At 39.3% G+C, this 22,502-nt stretch overlaps 3 protein-coding genes across 4 annotated transcripts; 2 read left to right on the top strand and 1 right to left on the bottom strand.

Annotated features, from left to right (window-relative positions):
• Positions 1 to 444: 444 nt before the first annotated feature.
• On the top strand, positions 445 to 13,776 carry LOC127367079 (tubulin polymerization-promoting protein). Of its 2 annotated transcripts, none has more exons than XM_051406603.1 (5): positions 445 to 678; positions 6,634 to 6,714; positions 7,293 to 7,628; positions 11,404 to 11,557; positions 11,640 to 13,776. In XM_051406603.1, the coding sequence occupies exons 2-5, from the start codon at positions 6,701 to 6,703 to the stop codon at positions 11,847 to 11,849; spliced, it is 714 nt and encodes a 237-aa protein (XP_051262563.1). In that variant the 5' UTR covers positions 445 to 678; positions 6,634 to 6,700; the 3' UTR covers positions 11,850 to 13,776. The 2 variants fall into 2 exon arrangements, with proteins under 2 accessions (XP_051262563.1, XP_051262564.1); XM_051406604.1 differs by lacking the exon at positions 445 to 678 and adding an exon at positions 697 to 817.
• cep72 (centrosomal protein 72) lies at positions 13,299 to 18,736 on the bottom strand. Its single transcript, XM_051406602.1, has 14 exons — positions 18,621 to 18,736; positions 18,234 to 18,361; positions 17,555 to 17,747; positions 17,364 to 17,472; positions 16,729 to 16,886; positions 16,564 to 16,613; positions 16,434 to 16,476; positions 15,852 to 16,052; positions 15,552 to 15,733; positions 15,311 to 15,404; positions 15,033 to 15,211; positions 14,820 to 14,946; positions 14,622 to 14,733; positions 13,299 to 14,491 (listed from the first exon to the last, which is right to left on the bottom strand). The coding sequence occupies exons 1-14, from the start codon at positions 18,694 to 18,696 to the stop codon at positions 14,431 to 14,433; spliced, it is 1,713 nt and encodes a 570-aa protein (XP_051262562.1). The 5' UTR covers positions 18,697 to 18,736; the 3' UTR covers positions 13,299 to 14,430.
• A 435-nt stretch (positions 18,737 to 19,171) lies between these two features.
• On the top strand, positions 19,172 to 22,483 carry LOC127367526 (uncharacterized). Its single transcript, XM_051407436.1, has 2 exons — positions 19,172 to 19,489; positions 20,084 to 22,483. The coding sequence occupies exons 1-2, from the start codon at positions 19,400 to 19,402 to the stop codon at positions 20,621 to 20,623; spliced, it is 630 nt and encodes a 209-aa protein (XP_051263396.1). The 5' UTR covers positions 19,172 to 19,399; the 3' UTR covers positions 20,624 to 22,483.
• Positions 22,484 to 22,502: the final 19 nt, after the last annotated feature.

Raw genomic sequence — 22,502 nt, 5'->3', positions numbered from 1 at the left:
TCCAGCCATTAGGCGACTGCTGGTTGTGTAACACATTACTGCACTGGACATCAGATGAGGAAGTTTCAGGGGGCAGCATTGGGAAGATACGCATCCTTTTTGAGAGGATGTAAAATTGTTTATTTGTTTGGCAAAAGAGAATTTATATGATTATGAAATTAAGTGTAGTCCCATTCAGAGTCAATTCCCTGACCACCAACAGTCCTATCCACCATGAGGACATTGAGACATCCTGTGCATGGAAAAGAGCAAGGATCAAATATTTTTATTGCCACTGTATGTGACCATTGGCCTCTCCTTCCTATAGTGATCAGTCACTGGTTGTTTATTGATGAAGCTGTAAATGATCCTCCATATAAAACCATCCACCTCCTTTTGTTTATATCTTCCATCCCCGCCTCTCAAAGCACCAGAGAGATGCTCAGAGCTCAGACCGCTTGTTTATCGGCGCTCCACTGAGCACTGGAGCACCATCAACATCCCACAACGACGAGGCAACAAGAAAACAAGCTCGTCGCACACGGCGGCAGCCAATCAGCGGGCTGGTTTCTCTTCAGCATCTCGGAGGGACTGATCGAGAGGACTTGAGCTCAGGCAGCGGGGAGGAAAAAGACTTCAAGACTCCGCGACGCACAATTATGGTTTTGTGAACTTGAAGGTGGAGGATTTTGACACCAGGTGATTCAATTTCTTTTTGAATTTGGTATTATTAATGTATTCGCGTTGCTTATTTTGGCTCATGGTAGACATGCATGTTTTCACAATGTGAAAGATGAAGAATTCGATGACAGCCTACACATGCAGCTGATTCCTGAAGGTGCTTTTTGTTTTATTTTCATGCCTCTGCATGCTTCCTTTTGTAATAACATTGAAATCTAAGATGCATTTTAACCTGCAAGGACGTGTGACAGCATGCCTCTGCCCACACTGGAGTGAAATTTAAAAGGTTTTTTTTTCTTTTTTCCTATAATGCCATGTTCTGCATTGGCAGACATGCATTTGGGGCTGACAATAACAAACTGATCACGTGGACGGTGTGAATCTGGCATTTGCAAGTTTATGTAACATGTTTCTCCCTGACAGTGGTGTAACCAGCAGCTGCAGCCATGTCCAGTAATATAAACATGCGCTTTTTCTCATCTGTTTATCTTCTGAACGTGGGCTCGATGAGAGCCAGAGTGAAGGGTTCTCCAATAAGCACCATTATTGGTTAGAAAGAGGGACTGACAATGCACACGGTCTGTGCCTGCAGCCTAAATACCAAGCTGTTGGGTTACATGTAGGTAGTTACATAATTATGCATTAAATAAAAGATTAATGTCCGCTTTTATTAGCTTCCTGATTCTCTGTGAATTGAGCTCTTTAGGACAGGAAATAGACTAATAGGAGGCAATTTAAATCTATGTGATGTAATCGCATTACTGGGCTGCAGCTTGACTGCAAATTTATGTTCATAATGTTCATAATTGAATTGAATTCGGTTTGGACACTGGTTATACCAGTAGAAAAGAAGTTATTAATGGATTGTTTTGTGAGTGGAATTCAAAGACAGTACACCTAGAGAAGATAATGTGATTGTTTCAGTGTGTGGTTTTGTAGCTGCATTATACCCATAGGTTGAATTAGGTATGCATGAGAAGAAGACACAGTCACTGAGTTTGTCCCAGATTTCACTATTCTAGGTTTCATTGCACTGGTCCAAGAGCCTTTGGGTTGTGTCACAAACAATTACCCTCAGAGTGTAAATTACCCTATTTTGTTTGTGATGACTCAAATTCAGGTCAGGTTTTTCAAAATGAAAAGGGAATGCTTTTGGGCAAAATGAAGTGTTGTAGTCAAACAGCATTGTCTTTACTATACATTAATCCAAAGGAAGAATGATCTATTCACTTTGACCATAACATTATGCCTTTCATTTTTCAGTGATTTAGTTATCTTAATTAAGTGAGACATTACAACACAGTCTGGCTTCACAAAATATTTAACTGGATTCTACTCAGAGCTAATTTGCTGCTGGCTCAACAGGCCTCTCTCCATCTGAGCCGTGTCAGGGACACTTCTGCTGTCTCTGGCATCACGTAGTCCTCACGAATGTGGGGTTGTATAAGGACCCCCAGGCTTTCTTTACACTGCCTTATACCTCTATTTGGCTTGGTGCTGCTGCCAACAATAACCACTGTAGCTTGTTTCAAACATCTTGTTTTTCTGCTGCACAATGCTTGCCAAGATCTTTGACTCACAGAGCAACTAAAGAGTTTAGGGAGGCGAGGACTGACAGAGACAGCATGGTGGTGACCTCAGCCCCGGGCTGCAGCATGTTGATGTCATGTCCTCTCTCTTTGTGTCTTCGGGGGGAGAGTGTGGGCATTCTGGGGAATGGTTAAGAGGTTGTATTTAGCTGTGTCAGGTTGTATAATCCTGAAACAATGTTGAGACCATGTTGAAGGAAAGGGATTCTATATTATTGTTATTACCGACCAAAACCAACAATTTGTTTGTAATTTTTTACTGTTTTCTGACTTCCTCATGCTGTCTGTGGCCCTAAACACATTGGTGTCGCCTAACGAATCTTTATAAAATGTTCATAAATATATTGTTAAATTATTTTTAAGTGCTAAGTGATGAGTTGCTAAAACAGCTTGACAGTGTACATTAAGCAAAGGTTACTCAAACATGAGTAAACATTTGTTGGGGACTGTTTTCACTTGTGGCACTATAGAGAGTATTTTTCACTTATTAGCTATGAAACATGGAGAGAGAGAGAGAGAGAGAGAGAGAGAGAGAGAGAGAGAGAGAGAGAGAGAGAGAGGAATCCCTGGAATAGAACTTGGGATATTGAGAATATAAATTATGTGATAATTTGATATATGTCTTAAACCGCCATGAACTCCATTAGGATAGTTTATGTGTGATTAACTCGATATAAATTGCAATACTACAATGCCCATGCTCATTTTAACAAAGGGCCATGTCACTCAGTGCCACATTGTGATTCATTAGCATTAGCAACTAACAATTATTTGAATTATTGTTAATCTGCTGATTATTTTCTCAATTTATCCATACATCATTTGGTCCATAAAACATTAATAGAACAGTACAAATTAATTCCTGTAACTGTTTGTTTGAGACAAGGTGAGGCCATCAAATATCTTGCTAACAGCCCAAAACCCCAAAATATCAAATTCATTGTAAGTTAATTCTCAAACTTGAGGAGCTTGAACCATCAAATGTTTGCTGTTATGCTTAAAAATATTCATAAAGAATTAATCAATTATCAAAATAGTTAATACCTTCATTTTCTGTTGATTGACTCTTTGTCACAGCTCTATGGCTGACTGATGGTAGTTTTAGGGCAGCAATGGAGGACTAGTCACCAGTAGCAGAGAGCCAGCAGTACTGTAGATGGAGATCAGTCTTGAGCAGAGTGGGGGGCTTCGGTGTAGTAATGATGATTTTTATGTTTTGATCGACTGACACTGTCACATTCCCGAGCAGCAGCCTGAAAAGGACACTGATCTAGATAGAAAGCAGATGGGATCTCTGCATGCCCACTCACCATGATGGCATGATGGAGGGAGTAGGCTACTGTTAAACACTTTCCTTTCTCTCTCTCTCTGTGTCGCGCACACACACACACACACACACACACACACACACACACACACACACAACACGGGTCACATCACTCTGACAACAGTGTCATCATTTTGTGAGTTAAACACCATCTGCCAAACTAACAGTTAAACACAAAATTTTAGTTTTTGGTATTTCAGCCATGTTGTCTGCTAGCTGATCTCCTCCCCTTGAGAATGAATAGAATGTTCTAGCCATGGCAGCGTATTGTTACTATGAATAGATGCAGTTCAAAATGGGTCAATTTATAGTTAAAAGCACTCATCTGTGCAGTGTATTGCCAGAAGGCGAGTGTATGTAAGCATGCTGTCATCCAGTCACAGATTTGTCTCTGGAGATCTGCCCTTAACCAAATGGCTTCCTGTTTTTATGTGGCAAAGTGGGGCAGAAAAAAGGCACGGGACAAATCTGTACCAAAATGATGTTTTTATTTGTCTAATTCTTTTAACATATCAAAGATGCAATTTTGTAAGATGGAGCTTAACTGTACCAAATGATCTTGATGATACAATTAAAACAGCTCTGTCAGAGCACTACATTTCCTTTCATCTGTGCTCTACTTCAGGCCACTGAACTTTAGTGTTAATGACCTCTCTCTCATGTATTGAACATAATGTGGTTTGAGGAGGCTTGTTGTACTGAGGTACTTGAGGCACTTGAAACTACTGACTATAAATTGGAGGAGGAGAGTGAAAAGATTCCTTTGTTTCTCATAGATGTTGCTGCTGTCATTGAGGCACAAAGGGAAATACACAGCAAGTAGCTAATCTATTTGAAAGGATGTGGATGCCCACTGAAAGTGAAGTTAATAAGCTCAGTGTGTGCAAAAACTGAACCACAGAACAGCACAAGCTACAATTCAAAGTAGATTTAGTAGATTAGAACTGCTTTGTGTTTCCATGTAATGTAATGTTATTTCTGGTAAAAGATGTTTTCCTTCCTTTGCATTGTAGTGTAATTCTGTTGATTAGAAATGAATGAATCCTGCAAATGATTGTACTTGAACTACTTAAAAAACATAAAAACATGTATGATGATCTAAAGAGAGTGACATGATTAGAGCTGAAATACTTAAAAAATAAAATAAATATGTAAATTGAATATAATAAATTGATTAATCAATACATTAATCGTCTTTTATCAATCAAAAATGCCAAACATTCCTTAGTTTCAGCTTCTCAAATGTGACAATTGGCTGCTTCCCTGTTCTTTATTATCCAATGAAATCGCTTTGTGGACATTTTCCACTATTTCATGACATTTTATTGACTAAATGATTAAGTGAATGGAGATGTATTTATTTATGTCAAGTACGTTTTATTGAGGATTACAAGATGTAGGACATGAGAATGCAGTGTACATTTTCACTGAAGGAAGAAAAAGTATTTAAATAAGTTGCAGCCCCAGATGTGATTGTATTAGTTCTATGAAATATTTTCGTATAGGGCTATATAATGGCACTGATCACACAATTAGATCAAATTTCTCCAATTCCAATTGTTCAGGTTAAATTTGATTTGATTCTTTGATTAAATTACATCTGATAAGCCCAGACTTCGCATTGATATGAAGGTGCTTCTGGAAATTACGCACATTTACATTTTTTTCAAAGTATACTTCACAGTATATTACTGTGGACTTGTGTACAGAGTAATTAGCACAGCAAATACTTTTGATTTTCTATTAAGAACTGAACTCCTTTATAGTGATAAATATATTTTACATCTGTACCACATTGGTGATATATATAGTTGAGAAATAAAAGATTGAGGCTTCAACAACCACAGTAATTCTATCTGGATTGCCTTGGCCTGAGTCCTCGATGACATATGACTACAAAACCCCTGCCATGAATAGTGGTACTCTGCGATGTCACCATGTGTGTATGTGTGAAGAAATGGGCATGGGTCAGACAGTGAAGCCACTAGCATTGGACAATGGGTTCCCAGTGTCTGCTGCTCTGAATGCCATTATTCATACACATTAATAATCTCTTCTTTTTTTCCTCTAAGAATTGACATCCTGATTATAATGGCTTCATGCAGTGTCAATCTTGGAACTTTTGTACCCATTTAAGTGTCAACTGTACTTAGCAAGGTCACATTTGTAATTGTTGGCCACAGGGTTGTGGAAACAAAACCCTTTACGCTTTACATGGTGCCACTGGGGGTGAGTGAAAGCATGTATTGGTGACTTGTTTGAAACTTTGCTAGCTGCAGCAGACGGTTTAGTCCACGGGACACGGCATCTCTCTCCGAGTTGCATCTTGTTTGTATCTATTTAAACTGTAGCAAGTGCAACCACTGGCAAACTGTTTTAGAGACTTTTTAGGGCATACTTTGCGATGGCAGCACATGTCCTTTAAGGATGTTGAGCTAAGTATGGGAACAGCTGAAAGGTGAGCAGAGCACCATCACTTGCTACAAATATAGTTCAGGGTTACATTATCTTAATAGAAGTAGCACAAGTGCCTTTTGTGCACTCTTGTTTGGCAGTAATTAGATTTTCCTGCAATTTACTTGGGGAATGATGACTACGGTAAGAATGGATGTTATGTAAGTGTGAAGATAAGTTAGGGGGTGAAATACTGCTGCTCTGTACACAGAGATGCTTATCTGGATGATGATATGTTCAAATGGGAAAACCCTGAATTGTTCATTGTGAAAATGCAGACCTGAAAGAAAAACAGTTTTAATGATGATTAAGTGGATTTTTATACTGTTCCTTTTGAAGGTTAATATTCACTCCATTCTGAAGGTTTAACTTAAACGTAGCTCTGACTGTGACTGTACGTCAGATTGGATTAGACATTATGTCATGATTGTGCATGATTAAAGGGTGATGAGGACAAGAGTGGAATATTGTACTTTCTGTGGTGATGCTACGTTAATGGCTTTCCTTTTATTCTTTTCTTTATTATGCCTTCCACGCTGGCACCAACATATGTACGGACACATCCGCTCAAAGTATTCACCTCCATTCTCATCTTTTCCACAGCACAAAGAGGAAACAAAAGTCAGCTAATCCAAGCACTGCACAGAAGGAACCAAATTCCTGCACAAGCATGGCAGACCAGAAGTAAGTTTTAGAAGTCATCTACAGTATTTGAGCCTTCACCTCACATTTTGTGTGTTAGTTCAAATGTCCATCTGCTCTCTTGGTTCTTGATTTGTGTGCCTTTGAATTCCACAGAGATCTATTTATATCCTTCACCTTTGTGCCAGAACACGTAAGACATCTGCCCATTCACAGGCAGTCTGAGCACAGAAACACACCTCTGGAGAGTCTAATCTTTCCTGTAAGACAGAAGTACCGTGCAAACAGGGACAGCCCAAAGACAAACTAGCAAGCTGTGTCTTGACCTTAAGGCATGACGCACTGTTTACTTTCTACAGAAGAGTTTGTCCATTGCAAGTCTTGCAGAACAGAGTTATATCAGATACAGAAATTATTTGATGTTGTTACTTAACCTTATATGCCCCCAACGATTGTTCTTCTCAAACCACTTGTGATATTTTACAGACCTGAATATTCAAATTAGGTGGCGTCTGTGCATATACTAAATTTTCCATTACGTATATAACCTCAACAGAAAACTGCCATATATATCTCTATCACATGGATGATCAAATGATGTTGTATTTTTACCCTCACAGAGACAACATAGATGACTTTAAAGTCCAGACAGCCAAGCATTCTAACATCACCTCGGCCCCTTTACGGCCACACAGTGAACACTCTAAAGACCGGGCGTCCAAAAGGCTTTCATCTGACTCTAATGGGACTAGTGAAGGAGGCGTGGGGTCGTCCACACCAGTGGAGTTGACCGCTTTGGAAGAGGCATTTCGGCGCTTCGCCATTCACGGTGACACTCGAGCCACCGGCAAGGAGATGCACGGCAAGAACTGGTCCAAGCTCTGCAAGGACTGTGGCGTGATTGACGGCAAGAACATCACCCTCACTGACGTGGACATTGTCTTCAGCAAAGTCAAGTAAGAAAAACAAATAATAATAATTCTAATTTCTGTTTGGGGCTTTTACCTTTCATTGTCTAAAAGTCTGTTTCAGTTGCTCTAAATCCGTCTGTTAACATCTGCGCCAGCTAAGATCATGTAACAGGCGTGCCACTACAGGATTGTGTTCTTTTTACAACGTAGTGTTTCTTTACTGTTGCAGCAGCAGATATGACTACAGGCTTAGTCAGCCAGATCAACATGCCCAAAAGGCCACTAAGGTTGTGCAAACATGGAAGCATTGTGGTTGTAAGAACACAGGAGACAAAGCATATTTCTTGTCTATTTTTGAATTTAATTGAATCAGTGTCATTGTCTTTAGCACACAGTCAAGTAAAACAGGCACTAACTTTATTGTACATTGACTGACCAGACAGACAGGGCAATGGAAACTGACTTGGAATTCATTAAGGTGTCAACTGTTTCTTAATGTTTCATTAGTGTTTGCACCAATGAAACATTAACTGAAGTTAGCATACGCATTATAGAAACAACTCTAACACTCTTGTGTAGTTATTGAATTCCATGTTTTCAGGCAGTTTATTTTGGAAGATAGTTTCTTATATTAGGTTGGCTCAGCTGAAGCTGTCCATTAGAAACAGCAGCCAGAGCAAGAGCCCAAGACGGCTCATTCTGTATGTCCTCAGGCCAGTTTGATTCATCCTATACTGCTTGATTTGAGTGGAGTGGAGTCTAATAATAAGCTGTGACCTCAATATTATTTCGCCAATGAAGGAAAATGTTTCATCTGTACAGCTGTGCTTATGTTTACCAAGTGAGCTAAGTGTCTGCAGACTATTTGGGTTGATATAACATTGACAGATAAGTTTAGTGTAGTGCAGTCTTTCACACAACATTAACTGTCAGTATTATTAATGTCCACATATAATAAGGAACATACAGGTGTAGCCTAAGTGGAAAAGAAAAAAGCCTGAGTATGAAAGGACAGGGCGTTTACAATGTGGATTTGTATGGTCTTTGCGCATGGTTATTTTGAAGCTCTTCATTCATTTTTATAATGGTTGAATGTTCTGAATAAAGATTGCTCTGCTAGACAGCACCAGAATAGAAGAGAATGGCTTGAAGCCACTCATCATCAAGTCTTGCTGCAGGAGTGGAGAGGCCATAAAAAATGTCTGCTTGGGAATCTCATATTTATTTAGAGGATTTTCCATCTTCTGCTGGTGTGTCATAGTTCAATCTCAGTCACTTTGTGTACAAACTTATAAACAGGAGATTCCAAAATGGTCTTATTATTCATTATTATAGTGTTATTTGTCTGTTTGAGACTATTTATTTCTGTAGTGTTGAGATACAATTTATAAAAATTCAGGGGAAAAAGGCAGCTCCAGGAGTACTGAAATCCTAAAAATCTATCTCCAACACTAGGACTTAATACTACTATTACATTAACTTACATGTTTAACCAGGTCTATTTGTGCCTGTTTATAACTTGAAGCTTTAACATAACATCATTGATCACATCTATACACCCCAAAAAGGTGCAAGATATAACAATGCAGAATGGAATATGCAGACTAAAGCAAGTACTTGTAGTTTACACGTTTAGGATTGGCATTATTTAGTGAACGTTCTCAGCTGAAAAATAATAAGCACCTTTACCTACCAAGAACATACCCTTAAGGGTTTATAGCTCATACAAATGTATAAACATCCATTATTTCAACCATCACCTCGTACAGTAAAGCAAAAGAAGTATTGTTGTTTTTCTAGACTTTTTCACCCACATCAACACCTTCACAGTTGGCATGGGAACGGGTGTTCATGTTTACTGCTGTGAGCATTTTTCCTGGCAAGACTAGAGTGGGAACTTAAAGCTGGTTGTGGGATAAGCTTGTTTACATCATACTCTATTGGTGAGCAATATTTAGACATGTGCAATGTGTATGGTGTAACTAAGATTGAAGGGGGAAAAAAGCATGCCATACATGCTTTTCATGGTGAGTCTGTGTAATGTTGTATACATTAAGTACTTGGATGTGTGTGTCTGGCATGTGAATGTACAGGCTCTGTTGTCTGAGCTGTACAAACTCTAATCAGGGAGCATCATACAGTAGAATCTGAACAAAGTGTGTGGTGTGTGTACACTTCAGAGGCAGCCACAGGATAAAAAGAGGTACAGACTGGGGGAAGGGCTCATTTTCATGTAGTTCCTGACTCCAGGCATGACTGAGCCAGGGAGGGCTGCCATGCCAGAGATGTAGATCTTCACTTTCCCTTTAATCAGTGTCAAAGCTCTTTGCTTGCACACAAAAATTAAACATCTTAATGAGCTCTGGCTAATGACGGTATGGCTGAATAAATCCTTATTTATTGTGGGTATGAAGGTCTGCTGCGCCACATTGAGTCTCTGCTTTGCTGTCTGGCTGCTTGGAGCCAGACTACCAAAGCATAAACTCTGGATGAGGTAAAAATCTGGCGTGGACTAATTAATTACTAGCATGGTCTTATTGTGGCTTCATTTTCCAGGCTTTGGATGTATTTCCTCATCACTGAACATGATCATTGGAGCATTTTACCATGATACAGAATCAGCCAACTACTATGTCAGATCCATATGGATCATGCAGTGCAGATGGTTGAACTATGTAAATAAACAGCAGGTCAGCGAGCTAAAACAAAGTTCCACTCGCCCTTTAACGGGTTTAACCCTTATCACAGCCTCCTAGGTTTCTGATTTGCTGTTTATTTATGCAGCTTAATCATTTGTATACTCTGGAGAATTTATTAGCTAAGTATGAGGAGATCTGCAGAGGACACACAGTTATCTTCCCTCGGACAGAAACAGCAGCTGGAAATCCAGTGACCAGCCTGACAATAGACAGCATGGAACAGGCGCGGAGGAATGGAGCTCTCAAATGTTTAACACTGATGGATCGCCCAAACAAAAAAAAGGGTCACTGGATGAGTCGAATTAATAATAAACCAAAACATCCCTGTTTACTGTAGCTTGTTGCTATGACAGCAGGTTGCCTAGGGAGACTGCAGGCTTTATAGGCTGTTGTTTAGGTGATTTATCACCACAGCAATGGCTGTTTGTGTTTGTGTTACTATGCACTTTTAACGTGGAAGTGAAACGGGCACATGGCCAGTTAAACAACTGGAGCACTCTCAGAAGGAGAATGATTGATGATGATGATCTGTGGTATGGTACTGTCAGTGGTTACAACAGTTTGAGAAGTTTATGTGAGAATACAGGGATTCAGCAGGTCTAAATGTCCCTAGCTAGAATGAAAAACATCAGGGCTCTGGGTCTCGATTACCGGAGCTGAGCTATACAGCTGAACACAATATGATACATGATATGAAGAGACAGTCACATATACAGCCCAGAGAGGTGTGTGTGTGTGTGTGTGTGTGTGTGTGTGTAAGTCTGTGGAGTTGCTCAGACAACAGTTAAGTACCGAGACACACTGGGAGACGAGATCCAAACAGAGAAAGTTTTCTCATTGTTTATCTCAGTGCAAAACCATCTCCATGCTGTGTCTTACAACTGCCATGTTGAAGTGATCACACATGGCTCTGTGTACACTACTGTCTGCTCGTTTTTAAGCTTTCTAACTCGACTGAGAGGCTGTAGAAAAGAGCTGCTGATAAAGCAATCTTAAATACAGCGTTTCCGTCCCTGGAGACATAGTTTGTTGCCGGGTTTATGCGCTATAAAGACACAAATAAAAAGTTATACAGTGAAGCGTTCTCCCATAATTAAGCTTCTTTTCCAACTACATTTCAGGAAAAAATCCTGTCGCAACATCACATACGATGAGTTCAAGGTTGCACTCGGAGAACTGGCCAGGAAGAAATACAAAGAGAAGACTGGAGAGGAAGCCGAGGCAGAGGTCTTCAAGCTGATTGAGGGCAAGACACCTGTCATTGCAGGAGTCACGGTAAGACTCGAAGCGTAAGGATTACTGCTTTCCTAGCGGAATAACAGACTAAACTAAAATGTTTTAAAAACCTTCCCCACAGAGAGCCGTGGCCTCCCCGACAGTGAGTCGTCTCACAGACACCAGCAAGTTTACAGGGTCACACAAGGAGCGGTTTGACCCCACCGGCCGCGGGAAGGGTAAGGCGGGACGAGAAGACATAGTTGACACTTCCGGATACGTCTCGGGATACAAACACCGAGGGTCATACGAAAAGAAAGTGAATAAACCCACCGTGGGCAAACCCATGTGAGGGCGAGGATGAGGAAATAAACATTTGATCAACTACTAGGATAATTTTCTATTAAAAGAGTACTCAAAGAAAGCACAAAAGAATAGGATTTCATATATTTTCCCACCCATCTATTTTGTGTGTGAGAGAGAGAGATGTTTTTGAGTTCCTCTCTTTGTGAAGTGTGAGAACTGGAAAACTGTTTACATCTATTTTTACAAATTCATCACCAGCTGGTACATTCCTGTCTGATTGCAAGTTACTGCCAAACACTGAAGAGAACAAACGAGAGAAACTGCTATGCTATGAATATTGAAGCTTTGTTGTTATGATAGGGCCTTATAATATTTATTGAGCACAATTGAAACAACTTGCCAAGAAATACAAAAGTGGGACAAGTTTGATGAATTAGCGGCATTGCACCTTTTAATGGAAGTTTTCTATTCCCCTATTTAGTTGAAGAGATGCATTTTTAATTTGTTTTACAGAGTTTCGATCATAATTGGCACACATTTTTGACATAGATATTATCAATGTTTATTTCTTTTGACAGCTTAAATGGTTAATTCCATATTCAGTGTTATCTGTCTGCCAACCCCACTTGTTTGGTTTTCATAAAATTTGCTGTTGATTTTTTAAATGTTATGTCATTTCCATAATTTGCCTTCAGCTCATTTTTTTTTTTTTTTAAATACATTAGACTGAACATTTTTTACCACTGCCATGTCTTTCTTTTGTGAATATGTAAAACATGAAAAACAAAACACGTACCATGCAATGCACACTTAAAAGAAAAACAATATAACAGGAGTTTCCTATTTTACACTGTCGTTATTCAGACCCTGTTGTATCTACTTTAACCTTTTGCTAACATACTTTTTGAACTTTAAATGGATTTCAGCTGAAGGAAGCCCACACCCACATTAGATGAGCTCAGTTGTGCAAGATTGTATTTTTAACAATTTACTTATATTTCCTCATCTTATTTCTATACAGTAGTTCTAATATATTTGTGGTAAGATTGTGTATATTCTTAAAGGTTATAGCCACATGGCTTAATTTATGACACTGGCTTCATATGTTGTTGTTTTTTTTTTTTCTGTATTGCTGTACTTTGTGCATGTTACGTATATTGCATTTGATTCAGAAGCATATAGATGACAGTAGGAGTTTGTCATATCTAAACTGCCGTGCCTGCTGTGAAGACAGACTACTGGACAGACGTAGAAATATTTTCTTGCAAAAAAAAAATAATTAAGTGATGAAATTGTGGGATCATGATAAAATCGTGTATTGCTTGAAATCAATATATATTGAATTTTACAAATTCATCACCAGCTTGAAATCAATATATATCAACCTGTACATGTACAAAGTCAGCTATGCTCTAGTGTTAATCTATTTGTTGGTAAAAAAAAAAATGTACCGAAAGTACCTTTTATGTGTGGTACCATCATCCAAGGCACAAACTGAAAACAAGAGCAGGGTTTTACTGTTATATCTTTACATACTGTACGAGATAAAGGGAAAATTGCAAACAAGTAATATACTTTTGTAGAATATTTTTCCAACAGTGACAGTGTTTGTCTCACATTTGTCACACATTACCTGTAGCCTCAGCTGATGAAGAATCATGCATCAAGCGCAAGCATAGCAGCTATCGGTGTGTTTTTTGTCTGCTGCAGTAGCTTGAGTATGATCTGTTTTCTGTGCTTTATGCCAAATACTGTGCACCTTTAATGTGGAGGAACAATATTGTCTTATGTTTTTTTTTCCCCCAAATAACTTTAAATGTACTATTGTGCCCTGGTGCATGCAGTGTGTTTTTGTTCTTGTTCTTTAGGCCTCTTAATGTGTGTTCATGATTTGTAGTGCATTATGGAAAATAAAAAAAAACACACTCCTGAACCTCTGTTGAGCAGGTTACAGGGTGTAAGTCAAAACACAATGTTTTATATTCTTAAGGCTTTTCCAGGAACACTGTGAAACTCCCCACCAGTTTTATGTAGTAGCATCCACATCCTAACCTGGTTTGCCAGGTCTTACATTAGTGTTTGTGAGAGGAAAGTGTTTGTGTGTGTGTGTAGCTCTCCAGCCCTCAGGCAGAGGTATAAATAAAGTCACAGTGCAGCTGGAATCTAGATGCATTCATTCCACTGCAGCGTACAAAGCAGATGGAGACACAAGTGACCTAAAAAAAAAAAAAAAACTAAGAGACACAAAATCTTGCCACTGATCCAGGAAATACATTATGACCTTCTCGCTAACATTTTTCCACTCATAATAATCATCATCATAAACATAACAGCCCTGTCACACGCTCATACACAAACTTTCTTCAAAGAATTGCCTCTCCCCGTTACTGTTTACATCAAGCAAACAGCCTATACATATTTTTGGAAAATAATAAAACATACTATAAACACAGAAAGGGTGGGAACTTAATACACACAAAAAAATAAATGTAGTAAGTAAGTAAAAAGGAATTAAAAACCATTTGTAGCTTGGCTTTGTGCAGCGAATGTAGCACTAATATGACGCACATCATAGTCTTGCTTGGATATTTTAATCCCAGGGTGCTTCTCTTCATTCAAATTCTCCTTTAAAGTTCCCCACTTCCCTTCAGCTCAGCTAGCAAACACTCATTGGTAGCCACCAGGGACCTGCAGTACGTACACAGACACAAATCACAGACAGACAACAAAGTAGGGCAGATTTAGGTGTGAGAACATCATTGTGTGCAGATCCGGCAAAAAACCAAGTGTCAACACTAACATGCCCACATTTTCTTACCTGTGGCTTTCTTGCAGCATATTTGACAATTCCTTGACTTTCTCAGCCTCCTGCACTTTCTCCCTCAACCCCTCGATCTCTTTCTTCAGCTCCTCCACCTCTGTCTGGGCCTCTAAGGATGTGAAAGCAGAGTGTGAGAGTTTGTAAGGAAAACTGTAAAAATCAAACTTCTCCCACTGGCATTTACTGTACACCCACCTTTAATCTGAGTAATAGGCGAACTTTTCATCATAGACTTGAGATACTGTCGTTCTAACTTGATGAGCTGTTTCTGTAGAGAGACATTTTCCTCCAAGACAATCCTCAACTGCTCATTTAGTTTGCCCTGTGTTAGAGTAAAGACAATAAACACAGCATGCTCATCAAAACAGTCTAAAGCTCAACATAGTTTTCCAGTGCGTGTCCACTCACGACTGCACTGCGCGCTTCCTCCAGCTGAACAGAGAGGTTACGGACTTCAGTTTTGTGCTCTTCCTCTCGTGCAGCCGCTTGAAAGTTCAGCGCGTCAGCTTCCCGTCTTAAGGTCCTGACCTCAGCCTCCCGACTGGAAATATCGTTTTCCATCATAGAAAGGATCTGGACTGCCTGAGCTAGAGCCAAAAATAGAAATGATGAAGACATTCATTATCTCAGGCTCCGGTAATCAGATACCACATTCCCCCAAAAAAAAAAAACAAGCTCCAACTCACACAGGAAGTTGTTGTTATGATGGAGCGATCTCTCTCCCATCCAATGTTTGTCCACAAGGTTGAGGAGCATCTCCAGGGGTTTCCTATAAGTACCCTGGTGGGTGAATTCAGAGATGAGTAGATATGAGGGGGGGGGGGGGACAGGGGGGACAAACTCAGATATAATTTTTTACAATTAGTAAGAACCAATGAATAAAGACTCAGTATGTGAAATAGTAAGGAGACTGAATTAACTTCGCACCCTTTTTTTCTTTTCCACTGTCTCCGGCAGGCTGGAGCCCCCTTCTGTCTTGTTGAAGCTAGAGTAAGTCAGTCTTGGAGGATGTAAGATAGGGTTGGAGGGGTCAGACAGATTGAAACCAGGACGGCATGGACTGGGAGGGCGGATATTAATAAATGAAGAGCTATGCCGACAACTTTGATCTGGAAAAAGGTTGAAAACATACATTCAGCAACTTGCCAAGAAAATTTAATTGGGTATTTGTGGATTTATGGAACTTCTAAGAAGGGTTTTTATTAAGTACAGACATTCAGTTCTTACCAGGATTGGGGGTATAATGTCCCTTGGCTACATGTCTGGTTTGTTTGGGGAGATCCTTTTGCTTTTGTTTTCCAGGTACAGGTCTTTGTTTCTCTACATAGGGGCCGAAGGATACCTTTGGTCTTTCAGTCACTTTTAATGAGGTAGAGTTTCTTTTATCAGATGGCTCTTTCGTGTGTGGCACTTTGGACTTGGTGTTATCTGCTCAATTACAAATTACATAGTAAAACACTGATATTAACTAATCTTCAATAGAAACACTGTGTTCATGATTAAAAATACATAAGTATTGGCTTGTCTCCCCCTAGTGGTGTTTTTACACAATGTCAGGAAAATAACTGACAGTGTGACCTCTATTTAACTATAACCAGATAAAGTATTTTATTCTACATTCACCTAGTTCTGATTACTTATTCTGATCACCAAATAAAAATTACAGATGTTGATTACTCCACATAAAGCTGGGACTAAGGTAGAGAAAATTACCATTAAACAGTCTTATTCCCATCATATAATTATAGGATATCACTAATTCTACATCTCTAATAGACTCTGTCTGTACAGAGAGCTGTAAAAACGTACCATATTTTGTGGGGGGATACCTGAGGATGGATTTAGCAGTTTCCTAAAAAAAAGAAAAGAGCACATACAATATGAGAATGTAAATACTACTGATGATATTGTTTGACAGACAGTGAGATAAAAAAAAAACCTGTTTTGGAGTAGAACTCCTCTGTTCTGTAAAATCTTTTGATTCGTCCTCTGTGTGTTGTGAGACAGAAGACAGTTTGACATGAATAGAAGTTTGAACACAAAACATAAAATCTACTGGTTTGGTTTTGATTTGAGAATTCGCGTTTGGACTTTGGCATCCTACCTTCTGCTTCCTTGTGAACTGAGTCAGAGAGGGGCGGAGTTTTTCTTTGGTCCCCATGATTTGTACCAACGAAATTCAACACAATATCATCGGTGTCGGTCAGGAGAGAGAGCCTCTTAGTTAAGCGATCAACTAAAGCCAGTCTCTGATTACTGCTTCTGGGAAACATAATAAAAGCCAGTAAAAGCAGAAAGGAATTCATTTGGATTATGGTAACTTCATTATCAGTACATTAGAGTGATGGGCATTCATACCCTTAGTTTTTGTATTAACTAAGGACAATGCCATTTTTAAAATAGTATTTTTGATGAAAAAGATGACTTGTGTTTTGCATACATGGTATCTATGGTGATATATCAATCACATGACAGATTAACGGCCTCAGGCACCACAATGATTGAGGCAAGATAGCTGAAAATGTTTGGTGAATAGATTAATTTACCAAACAATTACCAAACATTCCCAAAGCTTCTTTGCCCTGTCATACTATTCTTGACCCAACAAACATCAAAATCAGTTCAGTGGGTTTTCCATGTTCTCATAATCATTGGTAGACCTTCTATCAAGTCAAAGTTGAGCTGAGACACATCAACTCATCAGTTAGTTACGAGTTAAACATCTGACAATCAGTGTACCTCTGGCCAGGAGCCTGATTTAAAGATGAGCTCTTCTGCTGAGGTAGAAGGTCAGAGGAGAACTGCATTATGGCAGCTTTCCGCTCAGTGTCTCTGACTGGACAGCTATCTAGAAAGCAAAGGAAGACACTCAGTTACGCTGCAAACCGAGCTGAGATTAGCAAAGTCTGGGCAACATGGCTATGTTTTACCTAGTTTGCGCAGGCTGGGCATGGCATGCACCACATGAGGGCGATAGTGTGGGTGAGTTTTGGTCAAGGGGTTGAGCCTGAGGTCCAGCTCTCTCAAAGTTGGCAGCTCATACAGCACCTTCACCTCTTCAAGGGAAGGTATACAGTTATAGTACAGGATCAGCCTCTCCAACACTTTCAAATGTTGAACGCCCTGGGGAGGAAACACTACAGCTTTAAAAGGGGTCACACACAATGGCAACTCTGAGATATGTTCATATTCAACAATGTCACCTACAACACCTCCAACACAAGATTGTATAATGCTTGTGGTGGGTGAAGTGAACCAGCTGTGGTTAGAGAGGGTCACTGGGTTGGTCAGTCACTACAAACTAATGCCATGCAGACAAATCTCTTTCAAACCTGCAGAACTTATCGTTTTCAAAGATACCAAATATGTCTGAAGGCTGAATCTTGGAGTTGAATATTTCAATGAATGCATCACATGGCTTTAAATGAGGAGTTGTAACAAACCAATAGAAAACATAAACGTTATAACGTGGAATATGATGACTTTAGCAGCTTTAAAAATTGTATTTAAGTGGATAACTGGACGCTGACCTTTTCCATTTTCAGAACTGTCATTTTACAAACACGTTTAAGGTTTAAAAACATGATCCAGACTTCAAACAGAACTCACCTCCACCGAGACGAGTGCATTGCAGGAGAGGTCCAGAGACTTCAGACGGACAAAGTGAATCAGTGCGTTTCCCAGATGTCTGATCTTCTCCTCGTAGGTCCCCGGGAGGCTCAGCGAGCGGACATCACCTGTTTAAAAAGCACAATATGTGTACAAATGAGACCGCACTGTATTATCTGCTTCTGGTGCTTTGGTTTACAGGAGGTGGCAGTTATTGCCCGGTAGCCATGTTAGCTGCTGTTAGCTTAGCCACCGATGCTGAGGCTTAAGAAAGTAACTGTCTACAACTGTTGTCATCACAAAAGCTAAACGCCACGGTTCTGCCATTAATGTTAGCTGCTGTTTATTTCTATACACCGTTTGTATTCGCATGAGATATAATGTTACCAAGATAGGGATGTTTTAATTGTAATCTGTCCCGTATCCATTGCTCTGTTACTGTTGTCAAACACTCCGCCGCCATACTTTTCGAACTTTTGCTGCCTTCAGGTACGGTCGGAAAAACTCACAAACGTCTTCCTGTTTGCCCACTGCATTACTGCCCCCTCCGTTTTACTGGTCACAACCATTGACAGTATATATAAGATTATAACCCATATTAAGAATAATTATTGTTTTCTACAAACCGTACTGGTATATCTGAATTTATAACATTACCTTTAATTCACTTTACCCGCATTTCGAATCATTTAGCACTAACTATTTTTAGTGACGTATTTTTTATTTCAATATCAAGTTTATTTGTCGAACACAGTCTCGTACAAAAGCAAGTAAATGATGATAAAACAGCACAAATTAATAGTCAAGTCATTCAGGAAACATTAACCATACTGTGAATGGGTACACAGCCTGCGCCTTCAGCCTGATGCTAGAGTTTACGAGCAGCACAGAAAGCCGCCTTTAGAGCATGCGCACTGTCCATATCCGGGCCAGTCACGTGTCAAAACAAACACGCAAGTGTTGCTGCTATAAGTTTGGATCTGTGTGCTCTGTGTAAGGCTGAACATTGACTTCATAAAATACTACCCTACATTTAGATCAATGCTGCAGTTGTAGTAATGAATAGAAAACACATTCATTTGTACCAGTTGTGTCTGTTGCCGTAGTAACGGTTGCGTTGGCAACATCGTGGATGTTTACAGCAGAGCCAGTCGTCGTTAGGATCAATGGCGTCCTGTGTAACAGAGTGGATAGTAACCTGTTCCAACATCATCCTGTCCGCCACTGCACTGTACTCTTCTTACAGACTTTTTAAGGTGGGTATCTTTCAGACAGTGTGCTGCCAATAAAGATGGGCGAAGTGATAACTGACTAACTTTTAGAGCTGTAAACACAAGTTGACTAATCCATTATTTGATATACAGACACAATGATCAACTATAACAAACTATTTTGAGTATCTTTTTGAGTAGTCAGTTTTTCAAGCACGAAAACAAACATTATCTGGTTCCTCCTACTCACATTTAAGTAATTTATGCCTTTTCTTGTTTCTTAATTTTAATAAATTGTTTATCATTGGATATTGACTTGTTGTTTGGGCAAAACAAGTTGTTGCAATATGTATTTTTTTGAGTGAACCACTTATTTATTAATCAAGGAAAATTAATTAAAAGGTAATTGATGACTTTGTTGCTGTCATCACTGTTTGGTTTGAGGTTTTTTCCTTATTTATTGGGTATTTCGCTGTTAATTTTATTTGTAATAGTGTGTAAAAGTGTGTATTCTAAACACCCTGAAATTCCCCTCAATTTTAGTTAGAAATTAGATAAGCAATAAATCCATATATAAAATGTCTCACTGTGTAATTTTGCTACTGCCTCTACATTCATTCATTCATTATCTCCCTGCAGAATCATAGGGCCCCTTCAGTGGGCCTCTTCCTGCTAGGAGTTTCTGCAGCACTTTGCATCTTTCATCCATCAAGCTCGTACCTCACCTCCATCCAGAGAGAAGCAGAGTGGGCCAGCGAGGTTCTGGCTCCAGCGTTGGTCTCCTTTGACTTCCTGTGGCTCAGTGAAGACCGCAACACAGCACATATTCTCCTGTGTGGCTCTTGTCTGCTGTTGGGGCTGTGTGACTGGCTCTCTACAGATGCTCTCGCAATGATGACACGCTGCCTGGGCCTGTCTTCCCTGTCCTGCTGCCTGACGGTGTGTCTGTTTGCTGGTAATGCTTTAGGTGCCTTTGGCGGTGTGACTCTCAGCCTCCCGTTGCTTGTGGCTCCGAGGGTCAGAACAAACACTTTGGCTCCACTCATTTCTCCGGCTGCAACTGAGGGACTCATGAAGTGGCTTTTAAAAGGCTCCATGTCTGTTGGCTGTTGGGCCTCCACTCAGGCCCTCAGGAAATTTCTGTTGGATGTGTCCGACCAATGTAACATAGGCATTTAGAAAAACACACTAGCACTAAAAACTGGACCTATGCAAAAAATAATGTGCCTAACTTAAAAGCATTTTAGGACATTTTTTGAGAAAGATGAGTTAACTTTATTGCCATTAGAACACCAAATGTTTGCCTCAGTGAGCTCATAGTGTAACAGAACTGACACAATTATTATTACATTATTATTATTATTAAAGGTAATAGAACCATTATATACATAAGAACATATACAATGTTTAACATTTAACTTCCATCCAGTAATGCTGACATGATAAGTTGATTAATTGATTAGTCAATCAACAGCAAATAAAATGGCAACAATTTTTATAATGGATTCATTGAGCAAATATTAATTATGGTGCCCCAGAGTAGCTGGTTCCAGCTAAATGTGAGGATTTATTGTTTTTCTCTTTGTTGTGTCATTATGAATTTAATATCCTTGGGGTTAAGACTGACAATGAGCAGTTTGGGGACGTCACCTTGGGTTCTGGTAAATAATAAATAATATAGATTAAAGGTTACATTTAAATTATTTAATCAAAAAAATAATGAAGGGTTTAAACAAATAATACAATTGTTAGTTGCAGCACTAGTGTCTAAATTGGACTCCACATGCATTAAAGTACAACATGCCTTTACATATGGGTGTTTGAGGAAAGAATACAAGAAATTATTGAGCAAAACAATTAGGCTGAGATACATGGAAAAATGAAAAATGAATAACTGATTTCTATCTCTGTTTAAAAGTGAAAAAAGTCAAATTGTCTGCCTGGGGATGGGAAGTCAAACGGAAGGTGGGAGTATTTCAGAAATAATCCCGTCCTTGCATTAATGTCTTACAGGAATTTACAGTAGCTGCTAAACCAAGACCTTGACTGAACTTCATATGAACTTAATTTGAATAAAAAGCACAGGATTAAACAAAATAACAATACCAGAGAGCAAACTCTTTTGCATGAGAGTATGTGAACACAGTTTACAACTGATAGCTCATGGTGGATTCACTGTGGTGTAACAATAAGCCTTTTATATACTGGCATTGCCTGGGTGACATCTATTGAGCTATTTTTAAAATTTAACAATGATGTAGGCAGCATGTGGGTATTGTAATTTCCACGAACATTTATTGTACATTTCCAAGAACGTCTAGCAGGCTGCACTCACTCCCAGGTCATTTACATCCTCCACACATCTCTCTGTGAACAGTTTTAGTGTTGTACACTCCAAAAAACACCCAGCTGCCTCAGAGTCTGGGTACTATTTGTTCTGCAGCCTCAGCAGTATCACTGTTTAAATATCTGCAATGCTCTTATCTCGCCCATTTGAACCGTATCAATGCACTTATTACCCCCTTGGTTTTTAGTGGCTGTAATGGTAGCAGAAATGACCTCATCTCTTTAACTCACTGTCACGAATAAGGTTTGTCCATAGTGTTGTCTATGTGAGTTATTAATATTCTTTACAGAGATTTGAAGTGGACACAGCAGATTCTCTAAGGATTTCAGAGTTGTGTGCAGCTGCATCAGCAGTTTTGCTGCAGTATATGTACAAGCATCTGCAGCTCAGTGTCTGTCTGTGGGACAATGCCTTTGTCAGACCTCAGGGTACAGGTGACCACGGACATATTCAAGGTATTCAGTAATTCTGTGGACGTTTGTGAGTTTAAGCTGCCAAAATGATCATGATAACTGTGTTTTTTGTAATGATTCATCAGTCAGTTCATGTCTTTCTTTGGAAATGTGTTTTTAAAAATGTAAAATGTTGTCTATTTGTTCTTTTATTTAATTGCTATTTGTTGAAACAATGTTAATATTCACTAAGGGAAGTCAACTTAACTTAAATAAATTGTGCAAAATCATTATCAAAAAGTCCCCCCCGTTATGTTAC

This window comes from Dicentrarchus labrax, unplaced genomic scaffold (genome assembly GCF_905237075.1).
Source record: "Dicentrarchus labrax unplaced genomic scaffold, dlabrax2021, whole genome shotgun sequence".
Taxonomy (NCBI): domain Eukaryota; kingdom Metazoa; phylum Chordata; class Actinopteri; family Moronidae; genus Dicentrarchus; species Dicentrarchus labrax.
Note: the sequence above shows the minus strand (reverse complement) of the source record. Positions and strands in the feature narration are given on the sequence as shown.